This window comes from Argopecten irradians, chromosome 2 (assembly GCF_041381155.1).
Source record: "Argopecten irradians isolate NY chromosome 2, Ai_NY, whole genome shotgun sequence".
In the NCBI taxonomy this organism is placed as follows: domain Eukaryota; kingdom Metazoa; phylum Mollusca; class Bivalvia; order Pectinida; family Pectinidae; genus Argopecten; species Argopecten irradians.
Genome location: NC_091135.1, coordinates 20,155,856 through 20,180,701, shown reverse-complemented (window position 1 = coordinate 20,180,701; position 24,846 = coordinate 20,155,856). Strand labels below are relative to the sequence as shown.

Here is a 24,846-nt window from a genome sequence, read left to right as displayed (position 1 = left end):
ACCACTTCGTGTGTGTGCCCTTAGGCGTATTCAGTCACCATGTGTATAGGGGCAAAGCACCAATCTGGTGCTATTTCAGCACTTAGTACAATTTGTCAATTTTTGATCAGGATTTCATGAGTAGAACATACAATATTCAATTTGAAGATATCAATAATAGCCTTAAAAAACATTGAAAAAATAAAAGTGGAAAAAAAGAGAATATTAAGAATTTGCTAAAAAAAACTAGCTTTGTTATCGATAATGACATGATCCCTGGGTCAACTTTTGTGAATTTAGTTATTGGAACACAAAACCAAAGTTTTTAAAGTCACTGGAATACAAATGTGAAGTGCACTTGTGGGAAGTGTGACAATAACATCAGGTTGACCACCACATCCATGTGCACACGACATCCCACGACACTGTAGACCTTAATTAAAGCACACTCTAATTGTCATATGACTTGGTGTTAGTGTCACTTGGAGTTGCTTCCCTTTGTTTCCATTTAACATGCAGCAGTGAAACAATACTAATATAATGGACTTTTTTCAACACGATAAAAAATTAGAAGCAGAATATCATTTCATTCTTCTATGAAAAAAATTAAAAATCTTTCAGGGAAGTCAAAATAAATTTCTACTAAAAATGTAAAAAGAAAGAAAAAAAAACCTTTCTCAATTTGGAAACTTCTTACTTAAAAAAGGAATCTTGACAATGTTATCATTTATATTTGGAAAGAAAGACTTTCCTTTTGGTTATCTGCCCTTGTTTATGGGTTGGGGTCTACGATGCCAGATTGTCCAGCATAATAGGAAAGAGGGCTTACTGCTGGCATATGTGGCTGCATAATATAACCGCCTGGTGGCATTCCCCAGGCTGGTGAAGACTGGACTTGGTAGGCTGTGGTCTGAGGTGTGGACATTGCGTAGCGGGGCAGAATTCCTTGTGGGGCAGCCATTAAGGCTTGGGCCACTCTGAAAATAAATTATAAACAGCACTTAGATAGATTTAACATTAAAACAACACATAGATAGATGTAAGACATGTCACATACGTCTGATTTACATAGCGCTATTGGTACTGTGTAAAATACAGAATGATAAATTCTGATGTTATAGATAAGAATATGTTCTTACATTTCAAATCAAAACATTTACATCTTTGAATTATTACTTACCCATTTTGAGCAAAGGCTGCTTGGTCATAAGATAGAGGGAATATCTGGAATAAAAAATAAGAAAATTCTTTTAGAGTTGTCTCCCTTACTACACCAATTCATGGACTTGTTTCTGAACCTCTATGTAGGTTTTATAGGTAGATAGAAGAAGATTATAACATACCCCTTCCCTTTCTGGCCAGATTTTCTGTTGGATCTGAGTGTTTTTCTTTTTGTTACCACCATCAGCAAACTTGACGAGAAGAGGTAATGTACAGCCTGAAAACAACAACGTAAAAAAACATAGCTCACGGAATAAGATGAATTCATTTTTCTTTCTAGTAGTCTACATTCATTTTATTATCATTGATTAGCTTTTCCATTATTCCACCAATTACAATTGATGTCTGACAATAACCCTCCCCCCACCCATTGTTGAATACTTTCCAACAAATTATCTCCCCTGGCACAATGATAAATTTTCTGTTCTACATTTATATACACTGTATAAAGTCTAATTGCTGAAATTTTGATGCTTTAAAAATGAAGAGTTATGTTGTGGATTGGGCAAGATAAAATTGTGTCTTACCTGGAAGAACCTTGCCATTAAAATGGTCAATAATTTGTTGGCATTTTTCTTTGTTCTCCATGCGTGCAAAACCAACTCCTCGACTTGTGTTGTCTCCTGCTTTACGGAGGATTCGTGTAGAGATGACGGTGCCAAAGTCTTTGAACATGTTTTCTAGGTTTGTCTCTGTGTAGCACAGCGGGAGATTAGAGATGTACAGGTTGGTAGGATCCTGTTCTTGTTGCTGTAACGACACAAAACACAGGAAGTATTAAATAACAATCAAATATAAACAAATGCTTTTACATTGGTTCTGACATTGTTATTTGATATTTCCAAAACAATCCTGAAAAATATCGGTTAATAATGGATTTTTTTTATTTAATTTTCAAGTTGATTTATTTCATCAAGGTTTATCTCCTTCTGATTCAAGAGTTTAACATCACTTTATCTTTACATTAACCTCCAATTTTCTATGAAGAGTATTCTGAGACAGTTTAGTTTACCGGTATAATCACTAAGTGAAGACCGTTCTGGACTGTAAAGTTTAATCACATTTCAACAAATCTTACCTAACCTTTGATCTACTTCCCCTAACTGATGCTGTTGCATCATGGGACAGATTTTTATATGCTTGAACACATAAACTTGACACTTTATTTCAACAAAACACCTATAAAATCGTGATGCTTGGTATTGCACCAATGAATTTCCTCTCTACACATGGATACATATCTCTCAAATCATAAAACCGAGAGAGGGCTTATCAGTCTGTGGGATGCAGTAATAAAGATTTAATAAACAGCATTGGAATGAGAAATTATTTGTCCCGGGGAATCTCCATTTAGCTGGTACACACAGCGTATAGTGTGCAAAACAGTCAGATAAAACATACATAGCCTGCTTAATCTACAACAGTTTTTTATGGAAATTTTCAAACATGGTCTAAAAATAGCTTTCAATTCATGCGATTGCTTTTTCTTTTGGTAACTTAAAATTCCTGAATATATCACTGCAAACTTAAACAAGATTTACTATCACAGAATCACATTAAAGGAAAGTGCAACTAGTTTAATGGACATAAAGAAAGTCAGGTTTTCATGAGACACCAAAGAGAAATGTCTTCCATGTGCACCAGCATTTGAAGCCTTAGAGCAAGGACAGTATAACCCTATGACACAGCACACCTTCAGGCAGTCGTGGTACAAAGCTGGCAGTCGTGATGCTAGGCAAATGTCACTCAATCAGTTTTATTGGCATATAAGTATTGCATTCTCCAGTTCCAACAAACTTTGGCTGTACATTGGCAGGCTCTTTGCATGATATGTTGTTTCTAACAAAGTCACGTATACCATTAGAAACATCTTTGGCCATGTCTTGTATCATGGGCCTGCATGTCTGTGTACGTTTGTGTGTATGCAGATCGACCATTTCAGTTTAAACTCCCAGGAATACTAATGTAATGTTTTTCAATTGTTCACATCAACCGTTTGCATAATTTGGAAATTTCAATTTTTACTTCATGAATACTTTGCCCAATTTTAAGATCATGTTATTGCCATATTGATTAGCTTGTAAGACTGTTCTATGGATGCTGTCAAGCTCTTCACAAAAATCACCAAATATCTGGCATGAAATGCATGCTCTTATCATTATTGTTTTTTTGTTTTTACCTTCATTACCAGTGATGACCTTCACTAAAGTCAAGTGCAGTGATGACCACTCCAACTTGATTGGGAAAGCATTGAAAAATCAAAAGAGGAATAAGAACTTTGTTAAATTTCCTTCCAGAAACTTAGACAATATTCTCACAATAACACCATCCAAAAGAGTAAATAGATAAATTTTCTATAAATTACCAGAGGCCAAATTCAATCATTTACAGAAGAATGGACAATAGACTTTGAAGGTCAATCTAAATATCGGGAGTTGACTTAGATGAAGTCAATGAAAAAACAATATTTTGGAATGACTATAGAAGGAAATGTTCTTGATTGTTTTTTGCAGTGACAATACGAGATGACGCCAGTCAGTGATATTTATCACCGACAGATGTGTAAGGTAAGCCTCTGTGCGTGCGATTTACCTTAGTAAAGTTTTGATCTGCTTATGAACTGATCACTAGAAACAGATTCATCATCACACATGCACAAAGTGTGTTCAGGTGTGTATACTGAGGACACTAGCCTGCATTAGTCAGGTATGCTAGGGTCATCGAGGTTCAACAGGGGAAAAGGGGGGGAAAAGGGGGGGGGGTGGTGGATGGGTCAGATGTTGGGTGGCAACGAGGCGGAACTAGGGGGAACATTAGTAAAGGGTGGCAGCAGGGCAGGGCGAGGGGAACTAGGGGGAACATGAGTAAAGGATGGCAGCGGGGCGGGACGAGGGGAGAACTAGGGGGAACATGAGTAAAGGATGGCAGCAGGGCGGGACGAGGGGAGAACTAGGGGGAACATGAGTAAAGGATGGCAGCAGGGCGGGACGAGGGGAGAACTAGGGGGAACATGAGTAAAGGATGGCAGCAGGGCGGGGCGAGGGGAACTAGGGGGAACATGAGTAAAGGATGGCAGCAGGGCGGGGCGAGGGGAGAACTAGGGGGAACATTAGTAAAGGGTGGCAGCAGGGCAGGACGAGGGGAGAACTAGGGGGAACATGAGTAAAGGGTGGCAGCAGGGCAGGACGAGGGGAGAACTAGGGGGAACATGAGTAAAGGGTGGCAGCAGGGCGGGACGAGGGGAGAACTAGGGGGAACATGAGTAAAGGGTGGCAGCGGGGCAGGACGAGGGGAGAACTAGGGGGAACATGAGTAAAGGGTGGCAGCAGGGCGGGACGAGGGGAGAACTAGGGGGAACATGAGTAAAGGATGGCAACGAGATGAGGGCAGAACTAGGAGGAACATGAGTAAAGGATGGCAGCGGGGCAGGACGAGGGGAGAACTAGGGGGAACATGAGTAAAGGGTTGCAGCAGGGTGGGACGAGGGGAGAAGCACAGGGCAAGGAACATTGGTAAAGGATGGAAGGAGGTAGGGGTCAAGAAAAAGCAGTAAAGATGATTGGAGGGGGCAGAGGAGTTTCAAGGAGGGTAATAAACTGAGATGTAGGTCATTTGGTTGGGACATGACAAGTTGGGCATGAGAGAGTAAACTAATAACTAAGTCGGGACAGGAGCTAGGCAGAGAGAGACAAATGTTTAGTTTACTGGCTTTGGCTTTGTTTCTATGCCAAATAATATTACACACATACCAGTAAGTGACCAGCCAGCGTGTGACACAGCAGCTAGTGCTTGACCCCTACTGACCAGGTCAATGACCAGTCTGATAAAAGTTGTACACTTTACACTACAGACATAAAGTCTGGCGTCTTCTTATTACCACTATTGCTTTCTTCACAAAAACTAACACTGGGAGCTACAGATATCTTAAATATGATATAGACATGTTGAATGGTTGTTTGTAAAACCGAACCAATGACCTGTGGAAGCCAGCGAGACAGGAAACAGAATGAAACTGTATCTCCTGTAAACCGTACTAAGATAAGATCAAGAGTGTTTTTGAACACAACGGAAACTGCACTTGATAGCATGTGTATAATAAACTACAATGCTAGTTTTATCAAGTAAGGGATATTTATCCTAATATTGCTTTACTTATTTTTTGAGTATGTCCCCCCCCACTACAAGAGTTGTTTTGCCCCCCTCCCATTGCTTTACCATAATTTTCCTCAAATATATTAATATTTTTCAGATATTTGACACTAATTAAGTCCCTGCTTTAAGTGTAAAAGTTGAGTATGATATTTATCCTGAGATATGCTCCCTTCCACAGTGTAGTACAGGTTATAAATTAATTTTCCCTAAATAAGCCCCCCCTCAGTTAAAACAGTTTACCTGCAAGTTTAAATATGTATGGGGCTCAATTATTAATAAAACACAGCATGTTTCCAGTCATGCAGCCATGATAAAGATGGGGGACAAGAAGATAAATAAAGGTCCCAATACCTTAGTAATTAATGTGAAGTATTCTATTTGATAGATTATCCAAGAACTACACAAGTCAGCTAGATAAATGTGGTGGAGGTCCCTCACAGCTATATGTTAGCTGGTCTGACAGGGAAACGGATGACGATGAGAAACACACGAGAAATATGACAGTGTTTAACAGAACGGTCCAATTACTGTACAGTCAGGACAGCTGTTAATGACAAAACAGGACAAAGTATGAATTCTAATGTGGTCTGTGACCTTTACTTTATCTATAAAGGTGTGTCTGAAATAAGTACAGGTAACTCCCCAAACAAATGTACAAATTTCAAAAGCAACAAGTGTTGAATGTATGCATTATTTAGCTCAAAATTCATGAAGAATGATTTGAATATGTAACTTTTTATGATTTTCTCGAAATCAGAGACCCAGAAAAGATTAATACTTTTGTGGTTATTTAGCTCAAAATTCCTGAAGAATGATTTGAATATGTAACTTTTTATGATTTTCTCGAAATCAGAGACCCAGAAAAGATTAATACTTTTGTGGTGGATAATGGAAAAACATACCATTCTAAATTTCTCTGAACAAATTCAAACAGATGGATATGTAAAGATGCCAGGAGACAGCTAACTGACCATTAAAGATGACCATCGATGATGACCCAACCATTAGATGCAATCGATAATGACCCAACCATTAGATGAGAAGTGTGCTCCCATGTGATTTTTTGCCAATACTACAAAGCTAAACTTGATCTGCTTTCCTTTAGGCTTAGATATGGCAGCTATTTAAACATACACAATGACCATATAAGGAGACAAGACTTTTATCTTTGTAGCCATTTTCATTGTCCGACTGGAGAACAATTCGTACAAATATCAAGAAATATATCATATATTAATACCATTGATCTACAATGGAAACATGATGATTTCTCAGGAGAGGGATTGGATCAAGTCAGCAGCGCTTTGTTTCCATGGTAATAAATCGACAGGACAATATAGAAATGGAGGTTTTTTTTGCCTGCACATATTCCCTGTATGTCATTATTATTGATAAGCCACTTGTACTAACAGGACTCGACTGAGGAAATATGACATTCTATTAGCGTCAGAAGAGGAACAATTGACTGCTGCACGGCCGACAATATGTGGGTTGTACTTATCCGATAGTCAATTTCCTCTCAATATCTGATGTTTGTTGACAATTAAATAGCATTTCCTAGAATCTACTTGGACCGCACATCAATACCATAAGTACCCTAGTTATAGTAATACTAGTTTATGATTGGTCAATTGGTGCTTATCAAATTTCTCGACTAATAACCCTTTGACATTTGGAATACAGTAGAATGATAGAACAGATGAGAACAGTGTTTTATCCTAATAATACACCATTTACTTCCTAAAGACTGACTTATCATGATGTCAAACTGGAACTTCCAATTATAACAAAATCTAAAAAAAAATACTATGGTTAGTTGAAAGCTGCAATAGTGAGATTTACCTTTATAAAACATTCTAATCTACATTGAAATAAAGATAAAGACTTCAAATGGAGCAGAATGTCATTTTTTGTCATTTTAAATAATTGTGACATCTTAACAAGTTGGCCTCTAAAAAATCACATCTACTTCACCAGTCTGTCTGTTGGAGTGACTATTTCATAGTTTGAATGTGAATTAATACTTCTATATTGTCCTTTATAAAAAAGCTCAATGGTGTTCTTACCAAAACCTCACTTCAGTGCTGGTAAGTGTGGGATTTCATGTACAGATTTGGCATTTAGACAAAAACACATAAGATCGAAAGTAAGATGGTCCTAAAGTTGCCGCCGAACACATGAAGTACCAATAGAGGACAACTGTTTTTCTGACGCTGTATTTCCTGTGCCATAACAAATCCCTCGCCGCAACAAATGAAAAGAATGGAATGAAGGCAAGATTCTGAAATCAATAGCGCTTTTCACCTGCCCGAAGTCTGTGTACATCTAGGCAATGACAGCGAGCACCGTGCCATATTTAGTATGTGAATAAATAGTAACAGTAGGAGATAACAAAATAAAATTGACCAATTCTGTGTTAAACATATCCTTGATCGAGTGCACCAGCATTAGATGTCATTTAACCCATCTCCCTTTCCGACAAACATTCTGAATAGATTTTGTCTTGTGTTTGACTATTGGATGTATTCCTAACAGAAAGGGGGGCGGGGCTATGTCTATGTATCAGCTGGTTACTTAAACTAATTCTAACCTGAATGTGTGTTTTTATGGTTTAGTTTTAGTACTACTTGTTGGGGAGAACAGATGGATTAGATGTCTGTTCACATCCAATTCCGACTTGGTACTTACAACACAATAGCCTGTTCAGATTGGAGCATGAACCATACATTTGGACATTCCATGACAACTGGATTGGTTTTCAGTTCATGACAATCATCATGGTATTTAAACTTGTTTGGGACTTAGATCATGCTCAGTAGAAACCCTTGTAACCAATCTAGCTGCCAACATTTCTCAGACCCATCTTTTGGGAATTGATTAATATTCTTATTGGGAAGATTGGTGCCAAATATAAGATATTAAACAATTTGCTTTTGTACCAAAATCACTATTGCCATATAAGAGATTAAATGATATTTATTGTTAAATTCTAAAATCGTTTTCTTCCAAGATCAGTCAACAAAATTGACCAATAGCTAGTTGGTATATAACCTCACCCTGTGCTCGCACATGCACGTGTACCCATTCAATGTTGGAGCAAATGTTGGACCAATCACTTTGCAAAATGCGTAGTCATGTGCTGTACCTGGGTGGTTTGATTGACAGCTAACAAACCATCAATAACAATGTCTTTAGAAATAGTTTTATGGTCCAAAGGCAAAAGATTCCAAAATCAAATCTCGCCCTCCAGGACTGGCAATAAGTCAGAGTATGGATATAGACAATGATTCTCTCTGAGTAACCATTGTAAAATGTCTCACTAATTTGCATCCAGGCCATTTGAGTGAGGTTGAAATTCTCTTTTCTACATTTAAGCACTGTAAATAAAAGGTTTTTGGTGTTTGATGCTGTCTCTGCATTGATCCACCTCAAATTCCTTTGTATATTTCAGTCATTCCAGGGAACATATTTGCAGTTTTTGATTTCCTTGATACCGTGATTGTTGAATGTCTAGCTTTAGGCCACAATCTTATACTGGCATCCACACAGACTGATTCCCTATATCTGTCAATTCATCTTGACAAAATACTATTAGGGAATTTCTCTTTGTTGAAGTAACGTTATTAACTTTCATTTTTAAATAAGTAAATATTACATCCCTTTGAAAGCAATGCGTTAGAAGACTTTTATCAAATGTTCCAACTATCTGATGTCCTTGCATTGCATGGGTCCATGTTATAAAATATAAAGCAATAAAGCTCAAACTTCTGTTCAACTTTTTCAAATAAAACCATCAACCCGTATCGATTATGCTTTTAAGACTATGTTTTCTATAACTCTACCTAAAAAAAAATCCCATATGATGAAATAGTACGGTATACATCCTTATGTGAAGGAAGTTCTGGGATATACTGTTTAATTACAAGTGAAACACGTTTGTGTTAAATAACTTTTGCAATACTTACTTTTGCCATTTGAACTTGCATGTTTTGTGCCTGTAAGTTTTTCAGCGCCACCGCGGCATCTTGGGGGTTTTCAAAATCAACAAATCCGTACCCTGTGGAAGAACAAGTAGTCAGTGTAAATAGTTTAAATCAATATTTATGACTGTTCAAATGGAAAGTGTAGCCATTTGAAGACAATACATGAATACAGACAAAAAGTGTTTTATCTTTGAACAGCTCTTTGTAAATAATATTGAAACTTGATCTTAAGAATTACTTATGCAACAGATCAATTCGATTTCAACTGAACAGACAGTACTTGTGACCTCAAATGACCTTTATAATGTACAAATAAGGAGCAGAGAGAGGGAACAAAGAATGGTCGCAGCAGATTTCATATTGATAACAAATGATGGAGGGATAAACAAATATTGATAATGGCAGAACAGACCAAGAATACTGCCAGGTAAACTATTTAAACAAGTCTAGACCCAATGTGCCTTTGAACAGTGAACAGGTCTGAATCAGAATTTGGTGTCAACTGTAAATGATACCAATCTGATTTCAAACATTCTAAATGTAAAACTATTCAATGTGTAAAAATCTGCTTTCAAATTATTTATACAATCTCTGAATACCTTTCTGCAGTCTGTAAATTAGGGATCAGAATGTAATATTGTTAGTTCAAAATTGTACAGATCTCTGGTGTTAAACATTATACTACATAGCTAAAATAGTTTAACAGCCTTGGTATTTTCAAGATTTCACTCTCAATTAGAGGCTTGCAAAAATTTTTAATTTCTATTTTCTTTTCTTTTTAATTTTGTTATTTTTAGTAATAACATGAAACATTTGAAGTAGTCGCCATATTTTTTATAATGGCTGTCACTATGCTACTATCAAATCACCTCTGATCACCAAGTTTATGGGCAAATTGTTCCTGTTAATGTTTTATTCTAAGAAAACTCAGACTTTTTCTCACCATCAAAACCTACTGTCTCCTTTCAATGACTAAGTTCTAACTGAATGTCAAAATAAGCAAACCAAATCTAGCTTGATGTAAGATTAGAAAGGGGAGATAATTCTTTACATCCGTGACATGGACACTGAATGTGTTGACCCCAGCATAACCTTGTATGTACCTGATTCAATTTGCCTTGATTAAATCACACCAGCCCCGTGGAAAACTTGGAAATCTAACTTTAAACCTAGTCATCCTCATCCTTTTTCATCAACTGATTCAGAGGCAAATCGCCTTGATAATGTAATAAGTCTTTCTCCCGAGATGTTTATGCACAAATCTCTGATTTCAAGATAAAGAATAAAACTTATACAAAATTTTCAGTGATAGTTTGAGTTTGTGTCATTTTAAAGTAACATTTGAAAGTTTGTGTCGAAGTCAATGAATTGTTAAGTTATGGATGAACGCCCATGATTTAAGTGATCCTCATTTAAGATAACCGTTGTGGGTGTGTGAGCTTTTTCAGTCACTTAGTCTCCTATAATCAGGGTACAATCTGGAGACATGAAAAGAGAAAGGAAGAGAGCAGAGCAATTATCTACAGGGGCGCCCTACACCACCATGTCAATGGAAAATTTCTCAAGTGGAAAGCCTATTAATTTTGATCATGGTTGATGTTTGATGTCCCTGCTTGATCTAAAGATGACATGAGGGCCAAGTTTCTCAGTCAACTTCTTGTCATATTGCAGAGTCAGAATTAAAAGTATACGTGATGAAATTTGATGATGTTCCTATATGCTATCTTATTATTGGTCCTTATCCTTTAATAAACTGCTTTCCAATTGGTTGAAACTAACCATAAATGTAGTGAAACCGTTATATAATCGGTCTATCTAAGGATAGCCATCTGCACTGCCACAATATCTCCTATTTTCAGAATGGTGACTATTGATTGGACAACTCTGACAATCATGTGACAGCCATGCGGGACCCAAAATTAAAGCACAATCAAATAGCAAGCAGAAAGTCATCCCAATTAAATCTCCAATTAACAAATCCTATAAACCGTAGACCAAAGGTCAACTGGACAGAGGGGCACTCTGTATCCAATAACTGGACATTGGTGGACAAATATGACCATCAATGCTACAATTTACAGGAGGCAATGAGCAGCACGGAATGACCCCTTCATGACTTCAGATTCATTTATTTGTATCAGCAAGAATTTACATTGAATGTCCCCTTAATGTCAACTATTTGGAATAAAAACATATATTTCTTTAAACTTGCATGCAAGATCCCTCAGATTAAAAATAAACACAGCTTTTCCTTTCTCAAATCTAGTTTCCATTGCGTCTGCTTTAATGGCGTCAGAATCAGAGAATACAGAGTAATTTCCTAAGAATGGAATGAATAATAAAACGATTTGCATTGAAGAAAAGCTCTGCCAGTATATGGAGTAATTACATAAGAGAGGGCTCAATTTGTATATAGATGTCCCTGATGTTTGGGAGGTGAGGGAGGGGGGGAGATTTGTAGCTATAGCATCATTACATTGTGTCTATAGTCATTGCATATTCACAGCAGGTAACTAATGCTCTAATTAAAACGTCGTTAATGGTGACAAAGGAATGCCTGAGGAACAAATCAGGTCCTATACCTGCATCCAATTTGTCTTTGTAGCAGGAAAAAACTGATGTCATTTGTCAGTGCATCAGGCACTAACGACAAACCCGATCTATAGGAGACTTACACAGCTATGAATAGCATTCCGTCAAGGTTCTTAGCCGTCTCATTGTGGCCCTAATGCTATTGATAATGAGGGTAGCTATCAACACCTAGGAAGCAGGCATGTTGAATAAAGATGCTACAACTAATTATGGATAGTGTATCTTATTATGTATTTCTCAGCATATCGAGTGGATATGAAAGAAGAATTCGGTCGTCATAGAGAGCTATATCTACATTTAGAACAATGTCGATATAAGAGCTGCAATTGTACCCACTGGTACATCGGATTCTACACAGCACCACACACGATATGCTACATTAGTCTTCAGTCATCTCGCAGCAGAAACGTAATTTTACTTTCAATTATGAAGATCAATTTGGTGCAGACTCCAAAAATAACAACACTGCAGTAATTAAGAATTTTTGCCATTAGCTTTTCTCAGAGCTGTTATGTGGAACTGAGCATGTTATTTCCTGTGTGTATACCACAGAACTTTGGTGAGGGGAACTTTTAACTTCCTTTATCATCTTATCAACAGCTATATATGGTTATTTCTCATGGCCTCCTCTGTGTGTTGTGTATGTACTTGGGGATTAGACAAAAGATTTAGGAGCCTGTGTTATTTGGGGATTAGATAAAAAATTTGGGAGCCTGTGGTATGTGGGGGATAAGATAAAAGTTTTGGGAACCTGTGGTATGTGGGGGATAAGATAAAAGTTTTAGCAGCCTGTGGTATGTGGGGGATTAGATAAAAGTTTTGAGAGCCTGTGGTATGTGGGGGATTAGATAAAAGTTTTGGGAGCCTGTGGTATGTGGGGGATTAGATAAAAGTTTTGGGAGCCTGTGGTATGTGGGGGATTAGATAAAAGTTTTGGGAGCCTGTGGTATGTGGGGGATTAGATAAAAGTTTTAGGAGCCTGTGGTATGTGGGGGATTAGATAAAAAATTTGGGAGCCTGTGGTATGGTGGTGTCTTCTATTTAATGTTGTTTATGAGGATTTCTTACCTTTACATTTATTTGTTGTTTGGTCCATAATGGCTTTCGTGGAAACAATTTTGCCATATCTGTAAAGATACAAAGATAAAATCACATTACCAACTGGCATTCATAAAGTTTAAACCTGTGAAATAAAACGGGTGCAAACATTATACAATTTAGGAATAGTACATGCACTGCAAAACACTGAATCTTCACATGTCTAATCCATGTTAAATGGGTACATAAAGCAAACCTTGTCTACTGGTGATCAAAACACAATTTGTGGAAGCAGATTTTCATATCCTGATGGGAATCTCAAGATATTATCAAGATTTGATGAAAGAGTGCTTCGAAAAATATAAAGAAGGGCAATAACTCTTTGAAAATCAACTCATCTTGACGGAATCTAAATCCAGCACAACTTAAGGATTTCTGTAAGTCTACCAACATCCAAAGAGAGAAGTTGAAAGTGGACCAAGGAGATATATAGGCCTATCCTTCTTAACACATCACAAACCTGCCTTTACTTCTTTATTAATTACCAGGTATGAGCTGTGTTTAATGTTTATTAACAAGTCGACCATGAAGTCAGAGCACCTGTTCTGTTAATGGTAGCACCAACATGCGAGGATGGGAGGGAGCAGTCATTATCTCTGATTCACATGAAGCTTGAACACTGGTGTTTCTACATGTCTATAATCTAAACTTATCACTTTAACTATTCGATAATCAGAAAACATCAGTTTTAAAAATTAAAATATGCCTTCACAGTTACTTAAACATCAATACCAATATTCACTTGGATTTTTAGGTTCTAATACTTGTGCTTAAGGTTTGCAAATGAAAAAAAAAGGGTTTTGAGATTTCCCCCCAATAATAACCTAAATGATTCTTCCAAACCCTAATTTGATACTGTATACTCTAAAACACCAGTGGCAGCTATATGCATACAGAATATTCAGAATTTGCCTGAGCCAATGGCGAATTGGCAGTATTAATAGTCAGGATTACTAGTCTGAAGGGTTTATACAGAAAGTAACACACAGACCATGGATGCTGAACACCAGGATTGTATCGTAACTCAGGCTTAATTCTGACATTTACGATGGGCACACAGGTGACTACTACCATCAACTTTCTCTATATTCAAACAAAAATACGATCTTAAGCTTCAGCTGGAAATCCTATCAGAATTAAACATCCAGATACACTGAGCACGGAATACAGTGATGAAATATTAAAATGCATAGCTGTAGGGTTTAACGTAAACTAGATTTTCCTGACCTTTAATATCTTGGATGTAGTTGATGTTAAAAACATCATCCGCATTCAAAATGTTTCGTAATGTTGAAATAATGAAGTTAACTCTTCAACAAAGGAAACTTCTCACTTTTAATGCAATGAATGATCTTAGTATTTGCAACTCTTTCAACAGCTGTTTTATATGTGTTTTAGCCACGTGAAAGTCTAGCTAACATAAGCCTTTATCCTTTTTGCACTAAAGTCATGTTTCAATGATACATAAATATGAACACTTCTGTCATAATCAAAGCCTCACTTTCAATGTATCTGATCTGGGTCTTTTCACTTCTCTACACAGATGAAGTTTTCTATGTGTGACATAAAGCTTCATCATGCAGTATTCTCCGGCTAGTCAAGACGTTTATATCTTGGACAGGAAGTCTACTATCAAAGTCTATAAACACATCTTATAAACCCGATACAAACATCAATATTTCCTATGTTATCTGGTAGGAAAAAACCTGGGTGATTAGAGTGTTGTACAAGCTTCCAAATAGATAATGAAGAGAAATGGCAGGAAATCGTAAAACATCAATGTCAACAGTGAAGGGTTGTAAAATTATTTGGTTTATTTTGATATTTGTTGTACTGAAATATCAGAAAGAGAAAGGATACAACCTCAAAGATGGTGTAGAATAAACTAATGGGACGAATCTTAGTTATCAGCGATCATTTACACAATGAATTCAGAACAACAAACACTAGTGGAAATATCGGCTGTGAGAATGAAACGACACTGAAATCTGTCTGTCAAGAAAGGCTGTTACAACGTCTGATTCAACATCTATTTAATCAATGATAGTTTGCAATAACTTGTAATCTCTGTGTTCCAGATTATAAAATCCATTCTTTCTGACACAATAAAACCATGCACACTAAATGTAATCATTATTAATTGATAAGAGAAATCAATGAAGGTGAGAAATGGGTGAGAGATAATGTTTCATCAGAGGTAGAAACAGTAATGGCCTGACAGATTCTCTTGCTGACCTTGTTTCTGAGCTTAAAACATGTGTGACCTGAGGTCACCTGAGGTCACCTGAATAACACCAGGATACAGGTCACATCAGACCAGCTGCTCTATATATCTGTATTGAGGGCTATCTGATCAAAGCCGGATCACAAGACCTAATTACAGTACAACTCAACTGGTCACCTTTCCCTGAAGTGAGAGCTGCCAAAAATTTGTATTTCCAGCCATTTTCCCAAGTTGTCTCCCTTTTATACCCCATCCCCGGCCTTTAACCAGAAAATTGTTGACCTTAACCACAGACTTGGTGACCTTGACTGCACAATTGATAACCTTGACCTTTATTAAACATACTATTCTCTATCAGTGTTGACATTTTCAGTAGACCTGGGCATTAAGTCAAGATATGTTCTATCATAACATGAAAGAGAATTAACAAAAAGATCTGCTTTACAATTTACGTTTGCAATGGTGTGTACTTCTATCCACTTTTTAAATAAAACAGACATTATAGAACAGATCAAACTGATAGCTTATCATGTTTGGAGAATTGACGATATAGGCATGTATGTGTGTCAGCTTGACAACCAAAATATATCTCCTCTACATTTTATGTAGATTGACATTATAAGGTCTGACCTAGTTATCAATGTCAAATGGAGTTATCATGTAGGTGGAAATTCATAGACACTAAATTTAAACAAAATAGGGCCATGAAAGTTTATAATTGTTAAGTGTATTTTTTAATTACATTTATTTCAATCAACGATAAAAGATTAAACTCCCTTAAAAACAAAGCTAATTGTATGATAAGAGAGAGTATGAGTATTATGTGACCTATCGGAGGACGTCGTCTGTAATTAACAGTTGGTCCCACTCTGTCGGAGGCCGTCTCCAGTTATACAATGACCACAATTATCTCAAGTTTGGAAATATTTTCAATTAGAAAATAAAAATTGCTTTCAATTTAAAGGCCTCACTTAAATGTCATTCACCTAATTTATCAATCATGTCTTTTAATTTATCAACTGTTGCATGTTGTTGGGGCCTAGTGTCTTTGTACACTGCGGACATGTAATTGGGGAGTGCTCGACCCCTATATCACCAGCTAAATTAGTATTGCCTTCCTAGAGAATAGAGGGTACAGTTCCATTATCAGGGGGGACTGGGTAGTTTTATTTGCTGATCTAAATGATGGAATCAAATGTCACGGGGTGGATAAGTGAATCGTACTTAGTCGCTCCATGTCAGGCATGGTGCCGAACAATGGCCACCATTATGTAATATAATCAACTCCTGCTCGATGGTGTAGAGAATTGGGGGCATTCCTAGCTGTGCACAGTATAGGCCATATATCACTATGCACAAACATGCATTCACTGTAGATTTCAAATTGAGAACAGGAATATTTTTATTCATTTTTTCTATCATCTTAACTACAAATCCTTATTATCTCTATTCAACTGCATCCTTCTTTCATTCATTAAGATCCATACTCTTTCAAAGCTTGACCTTAAGACCATCTTTGACATCTTATTGAGATAGCCAACATTTCAACTCTTCAAAGGACCTTGACTTTCCCTCTCTTCCCATATGGCCTTACGTGTTTCACCCATTTTGTTTTACACTGTTTCCAAGCCTAACCACATTAACTGTCTCATTTTTGCTACTACCACAACCACTTGCCCAAAAAGACCATTGTGGAATATTCTGTGATACTCTGTTGACCCAGAACACCCTATCCCCAACACAGTACAGATGATGTATGTCCCAGTCTCTACTAAGTCCCAGCCTTTTATCAGCCATTACAAGGACTATCATTTTGTCTGGAGGCTGAATTCCTCTAGGATATCTGTCACCATTTCAGAGACATTTTAGATACCTTGACATATCTATACTAACAAAATCTTCACATTCCACAGCGAATCTGGACACCAACAGATGATAACGGGAGAATTTAAGTTCTTCCACAAATAAAACACCATCTGGTATCAAGAATGCTGCCATGTTTGAGAATGAACTTGTTTATCCAGCTATGTAACCCATTATCTGACCAGAGATACAACAGGGTGTGGTCCCGATCATATCCACACAGATAAACTTTATATAATGACGATCAAATGTCACCAAAAATGTACATATTCTTTAGGAGGAGGGTACAACTTGATACAATTTGCTCAAGAAGGTTAGTAAACTTGATACCCAAAGTCTGGTGAAGGGATATTTATCATCGCTGGTCTTACAAAGCCTGTCTTATGTCTCAGAGGAAGTGACAATGATTCATAGGATAATGTACCCCTCCCCCCTCCTTTTAAAAACACCATCATACATAACAAGTTACAGCAGGCTAAATATCCCACAAATGGAGATGTGTTTATGGGTATGAATTATAGACAGTACTAATGAATGTAAAAGGAAACAGGAAATCTATTCCTGTCTCGTTTCTCCAATTAGCCTTCGTCTTATTGTAGTGGAAGACTGAAGTTTACTTTAAAGGTACGAGGCTCCATTACAGTTCTGTAGTGGTTCTAGTTACATACACACTAATTATATAGTACATGTGAACGTGTCATAAAATCACAATAACGTTTGCTCTGTTCATAAAACACCATAGCCTCCAATGATCAAATCCTACCTCTTTTATATTTCTCTCATTTCAACCGCTTACAGAAGCTTGCTTCAATTTATTTTTAAGTGTATAGGAGTAAACTGGGTTGGATTGCAATTTCCTTTGATTCTGTAAGTTGAATCTACATGCCAATTCGAAGTATGGTGTGAAATATTTTCAATTTATATATTCCATTCTAAATGAAAATTCCTCACCTAGTCACATTTTTTCCAACCTTTAAGCTGTCATACTTGATGTATGTACCTGTACTGATACAGGTAAGTCTTTCTTAATGAGTTACAGGTAATCAGTAAGGTAACGAGTTTTAGGTGGGTTGTACCTCCATCAGTCCAGTGTGTGCGACACTTTCTAACCTATTTATCTCCTATATTACCTGACTCAGTTTTTCTTCTGTAAAATGATTTATTATAGAATGATCCTAGGGTTACCTGAGGCTTATAACTTATCACAGTCGTGGGATATGAGGGAGGGTGTGGGCTGTCAACCTTGGCAGGCTCAACTCCTACACATTTATTTACAGGACAAAACATAAAGAATCCAACGAAAAAGATGAAAAAGAAATGAACCAAACAAATACATTAAAGGATAAAAAAAAATGGACGATAAAGAATATGGTGGAGGACACAAGAAAAAATGTTCACAGAAAAAACTTTATGTTATGAGAAAAATTGCAAAACAGCTGATCCATACCAAGTTGAAGGCCCAAGGTCAATAACCAATAGTTAACTCTCTTTCTTGTACTTAGGGGAAACCACCACAAGAACATTACTCTGTATTTAAATATAACAAGAGACATGCCATTTTCTCATCTAGTCGTTTTTATGTAAATGACACAATTAAGCTATTTTGCCTGTCTGGATGAAAGTGAAATCATTGTCATAACTACAGGAAGTGGCAGGCAACGTCCAACGATTTCAGCATCCTGGGACACTTGTGGCACTGGCTAATCTATCATAATTAGTACTCGATTGTCATAATGTTACCATAGTTACGCCAGCAAGGGGCTCCAGTTGTCATAGCAACCCTCACTATCGTCTGCCATCATATTTATTGTTGTGAAAAATTGATCCAATAAACGTAACTAATGTATTTTTTCTCAGTTAGTGTATTTAATGAAATGGCACATTTTATTGATATCTGTTTCCCTTAATAAAAAAAGAAAAATTCTAAAATGAGACACAAGCTACAATTTTTTTAAACGAAGTGCAAAATAGATTTCTTTTAAAATCTTTATATTTTTCGCGATTTGAATGATTAAAGTTTTTTTGTTTTCTATGAAGTTTTTATCTTCCATACTATACAACCCAATGTAGCTGTATGTTTGTGAAATCTTGCAATGCAATACTTGCTTTCTAATCAAATCGATGGCACCGCAGTTTGTTATTGTTGGGAAATTTAAATTGATTTCCACTTAGTTAATCCAGGGAGAAATTCACAATTTAAAACCATCTGAAAATAATGTTCATTAGCAATGTTTATTTTTTTCCTAATTTAGACAGAGAGATTTGTAAATTTTAAATTGTGTGAATTAGGATTGATTTGAAGAAAGTTTTGTGTTCATTTTACAATCTTCAATCTAAGTTTGTACAAACTTTGTACCTAACAACATTTAATGTTTTTCCCTTTTCCATGCATAAAGTCATTATCAGATAAACTGGCTGTTTTACTTTAGACCCATATACCTGTTATCAAATACTCCGACAATTAAACCAAAGACAAGTTTATTTTCTTTATACTAAGTGAATCGTACATTCTATCTGCCTTCTGTACAGGTGGCATCTGCATTTAGAGAGAATACCACATTTGAAGAAACAACCCACTTTGTTTTTTTATCAATACAAGACACATGTGAAGAAGATTTATATTTAAAGCACTTGAGAGAGCCTGATCTATGTACAAACACTTGCCTGATAAGATGAATGCAAAGGAATGTTTTGTCATTTTTTTTTTGCTGAAATTGAAAGAGTGATTGGCGCCATCATTCTTAAACCTTCAATGAATTAAAATAAAGACAATATATAGAGCTAAATATCATCTGTTGTTGTGTTGTTTTTTTTTTTTTTTTTTTTTTTAAACATTTAGGTTTAGGATAAGTTCTTTAAAAATAATCTTGTGATGAAATTCTAACAGGCATGAAAAAATGGTAAAACAGTGAAACTATCATACCAACCACCTCTGCATAATGACCACCTATTTATTTACCTCTTTCTGGAATTTTAAATGACCAATTTTAACAAAATTTGACCTTAGTATTCACCAGTCAGACTAATTAACTATTAAGAACATTTCTCTTTAGGTGGTCTACATACATAGGCTTGACTAAACTTAAACATGTAGCCCAAAATAACAATTTCTAACACAATTCTACCTGTGTATAAAGACCACTTGGTTTTTTGCCTCTTAGGTTGTCTTTATATACTGGGTTGGTTGTAAATACTTGTAATACCTAGTGTATTCAAAACATCCCGTCTCTCTGATATATATAACATATTATATATATATAAGAACGTAATTGTGGGTAGCTCAGAGCCATCAAACAGTGTAGAATTCACCCGACACAAAGCCTCCATTTACCTGGGGTGTAATGGCATGGCAAATTTCTGTAAAACCGTTCGATGAATATTGAACAGAACAAAACATATTTACACAGGCCTCTCAAATGGGACAGGAATTTTATTGAATTACTGATCAGATTGACAGTTTGGAAACAGGATTTGACAGTCAATTTGGACATCCAGTTAATGTATCAATACAAATTAAAGCATGATTTCTGTAGTCTGGGGAAGTCAAACATTTAACAGGAATAAACTTGAACAGTAATATAATGACGCGTCCCTCGTGGCATCTTGTATTTTTGTCACTAAGAAAATGACAAGTTTATCATTCGATAGTTTTTCAGTAATTCTCCAGAAGTGAAAAAAAAACTAGTTGAAGATGGAAAAAAAAGTCTTAGTCCCCTAAGATAAACCACTATCCTATGGCAAGTATGTGACAATGACACTTGAAAGATAAATGAATAAAGAAAGGAGTAAAAAAGCTGAAATGACAGTACAAAAATGATAGACCACCGAATGGACAGATTCAGACAAAAGGACAAAGTAATATCAATCCTTGTTGTGAAGTATAAACACCAAGTAAGTGGACTGTTAGAAATCACAATTCAGGACAACAGACCTAAATCAAACCTGTTGGTTACACAAGATTAACAGATACTGATGTATCATCCGAGTACCAAGGGAATTACGGATAACAGCATCCGAGTCCCAGGGGAATTATGGGTAACAGCATCTGAATCCCAGGGGAATTATGGATAACAGGATCCGAGTCCCAGGGGTATTATGGGTAATAGCTTGCAGGCATACTAATATAACAAATGATCAATGACAATATCACATAAATACCATTAGACACTTGTACTTCACAGAGTTCAAACGTCGTCATGCATCATTTGAAATATACATCAATTCATGAGAGTAATATTTTAGGAATGTTTTTATGACCTGAGAAAATTTACAGTATAAAGAAATGTCTGGTCAATCAGCTGAAATAATGTCCTGAATGATATATACAGAAATATTACAAATTTTCATGAAACATTATGGTGTCAATAAATGCCCAATATTACCTATTTTCTATGTAAGGAAAAAAATAGGTTTGTTTCGCCATGTATCCTTTGAAAAAATAAGTATATAAGCCAGGAGTGCTCTTTTGTACTATTTTCATACACAGGTGTAGGAGCCATTAGGGTAAAGATCAATATTTCTTTTTTATTTTTATTTTAAATCTGACTACAAGGGAAAAAGCCTTGGTCAACATCGAAATACTGTTCTACTACCCTGAAAATGTAGAAACAGAAGTTTGTGTTAGCAGTGGCTGAAGTTTATAAGATCTACAATTATCTGAAAGTTTGACTGAATAATGAGGTATATGCACTCAAGTGTTTCTAATTTTCATGAATGTGTGTTTCTGTGAATTCAGGAACAAGATGGAGCACTTCCTGACCTTGGCGACCCCAGATCCTGGTTTACATCGTTAGACAGCCAGGACGGAAATGATAGCTTACTTTAGTCAGAGAAACTTACACCTTATGGAGTCAGGCACAAGCTGGATTCAAATTCAATTTCTGGGGGGTGAACATTCATAATTGGTTGTATCAATGTATATCGGACCATGTGCTTATTCAATGTTGTTATCAAAGTGTCACTCAGTAAAATACCTTAAAGTTGGGAGAACAGCTTTTCTGGAATTTTCTTTTTTAACATCATTTAATTGATATTAAGAACAAGCCTGCTCCATAAACATGCATGTCACAAGACATCTTTTGGGCGGTGGCAGAGTTATGAAGATGTCTATCATTCTGCCAGTATAGTCCTTTACGTCTGGGTCAGAGGTGAAGGAAAGCCATAACAATGTGTGACCTTAGGTGACCTTTCCCCACAGGTGGTCTCTTTACACAGGGTGGTCCTATTTAACAGATTCTAGCTGGGATGTGATATTCACTTCAGTGTTACTTAAAGGTTATTGATAGTTCACGGGACATATTACATCAGGGACAAAGATGACACAAAGACGACACCAATGCTTGGAGTGTTTTAGAGATGAGTAATATATATACTTTAAAAGTTTATAGTCACCCTGCATCTCTAGTCCAGACACATAATAGACACTTTATCATAATACCTAGATATTGGAAGACTGCCACCTAATGGGCAAAAGACTAGTATGTTAGTGAGGCCTTACATCCCTATCCCCTCCCCCCATCATCTCACTGATCGTCAATGAATCAGTCTAGTCCTAGGAGGCTCAATAGAAAATAGATCCAGAAATTTGTGAATCATACTTTAACACGTTGTTTGTATTAACAATTCATATTCTACACTCTCATTTCACACAAAAAACAAAATCACTTCCAACTTTGAAACGACGTAAAATTATAGGGAGAAAGCTGCCTATAACTATCTCTAGTGTGGAGCTCTTCCAAGAGTGCATGAAGAGGTAGCCAAACAAAGGTTCAAATGGTAGAGAAAGCACTCTGAGATACAGTGCCTGATTGAGCTGGAAATATGCTTACTGTGCTCTCACAATCACATTCAAGTTAGCTGCCTGGGGAACACTGTACAATTTAACATCATAATTGTCATGGAAATGGGTGAATTTCTTGTCTCTGCTTCCCTGTTTAATCACTTTGGAGTGTATTTATCATTCACCAACTAATTGAGTTCCAAAGCTATCGCTCACAAACCTTTACTCAAAATAATTACTACTTCTACTTAAATCTAGGCCTGTCTAAAACTAGCTGCCCTACACTGTATATATGGTAAGGGATATTAGAATCCATTAGTAGCATCGTGTCTCTGGTTTTAATTTGCACTGAAGCCTTTTATTGTTTTCCCTCTCACTTTCTTTGTATTGTGGATTTGACACCGTGGTACCCTTGACGAAACATGATACACCGTTTTTCCTGTTTTCCATGGGAAATCGTTACATTGTGTGCGTTAAAATGCTTCTTTCGATATAGCTGTCCGACAATACAGCATGTTGTTTGAGCGAGCTATGTCTGTTAGTTTAGACACTAACAAGTTAGAAAATCAATTTTTCCACTCGTGTTGCGTCCATTTACATGACCAACTGTTGGTCATGTTTTGGTAATGACAGACATTTGAGAAATTCAAATTTCCTTTCTCAGGCCCAACAAGAACACTGTAAAGACCAAAGGAGTGAGGAGCTAAATTGCAGACGGTCACACACACTGAGGAGACATGAGGGACCATAATACAAATAGAACCAGGCTTTTTTTATGATTGGTCAAGCCATCACCTTGGCTACTGGTCAAAGATCTAAAAGGAATTTCCAAACTACTATTGTAACCTAAGCTGAGTGTCCAAAAGTCCATCTGTACTTTCTATGGAGTTTATTGGCAATGTCTTATCTTGAAGCAGTTTGGACTGATATATATTTCAATTGATGAAAAATCTTTAATATTGAATGAATTTTGATATTTTCAATAAAGGACACCAAAGACCACAAGAAATTTTGTTCATGTACATCTAGATGATCGTTAAGGACATCGAACAGAAATTTCATATGACAAATCTGATGTAATTGAAACTTTAATTTGATTTCTTATTTCAATGGATAACTAGAGAGAACATTTCTGTATATAAAATCAGTATACAAAGAAACCTGTCTATAAAGATCCTCTATCGGACCAAGAAAATACGGCCTTTATACACAGGTCAAATCATATTGAAAATGACCACTTGGAACCCTGAGAAACATGTCTAAGAAGTAGGTGGTCTTTATACAGAGGTGGTCACTTAGGAAGGTTTGACCTATATAATATAACGGAGCTTACCTGGAACAGAGTTCGACGAGATCTTCGTCGGTTGTGTTAGGACTAAGGTGCCGGAGGTACAGGTTGCTGCAGCTCAACAGTTCTTTTTGGCCGCTTTGGTTAGTGGACAGGCTACTGGTGGTGTTAGGGCTGGCGGACGGCATGCTGCGGGGCGTGTATGTCTGAAACAACAATTAAAATTATTGGTCAATAATCAGTATCAAAATTATACATCGGTTAATAATCATAAAACAACATCAACAATTGAAAAACAAGGGACAAAACTCATGTAAACAACCTACAAAGGAGTCCAGGAAATTGAAGTGTCTAAAGTGGGTTTTGTTTTTAACAAAATGGAAGTTGTTTCTGCCTACTGTGATAAACAGCAATATTTTGTTATCTTTCTATTCACGGTAATTTTTTTTCACATTTACTTGTATTTCTGTCTCTATATTATTTGATTTTTTTTGGAATTTGAAAGATGTGCTGTGCTGTGGCTGGTATTTCTGTCACTCTCTACATGGCCACAGAGCAGATAAATACATTAGCTTCCAAATATAGCACGGCCAGCCAATCTTGTGTTTACTGAACCAACATGTCTGAGATTTCCTTTCCATATTGAATCCATTTAATCGGAGCTAAC

The 24,846-nt window shown here is 36.5% G+C and overlaps 1 protein-coding gene across 16 annotated transcripts in view; it reads right to left on the bottom strand.

The window, feature by feature from the left end:
* Positions 1-24,846, bottom strand: part of LOC138314763 (RNA-binding motif, single-stranded-interacting protein 3-like) — a 209,060-nt gene that overhangs the window by 13,968 nt on the left and 170,246 nt on the right. For all 16 annotated transcript variants that reach the window (XM_069255264.1, XM_069255263.1, XM_069255269.1 and 13 more), the window contains 7 exons: positions 24,225-24,385; positions 12,996-13,054; positions 9,318-9,409; positions 1,728-1,950; positions 1,323-1,417; positions 1,160-1,203; positions 809-956 (listed from right to left, as the gene is read on the bottom strand). In XM_069255264.1, the coding sequence (XP_069111365.1) occupies positions 809-956; positions 1,160-1,203; positions 1,323-1,417; positions 1,728-1,950; positions 9,318-9,409; positions 12,996-13,054; positions 24,225-24,385 (822 nt within the window). The remainder of the gene's footprint in view (positions 1-808; positions 957-1,159; positions 1,204-1,322; positions 1,418-1,727; positions 1,951-9,317; positions 9,410-12,995; positions 13,055-24,224; positions 24,386-24,846) is intronic.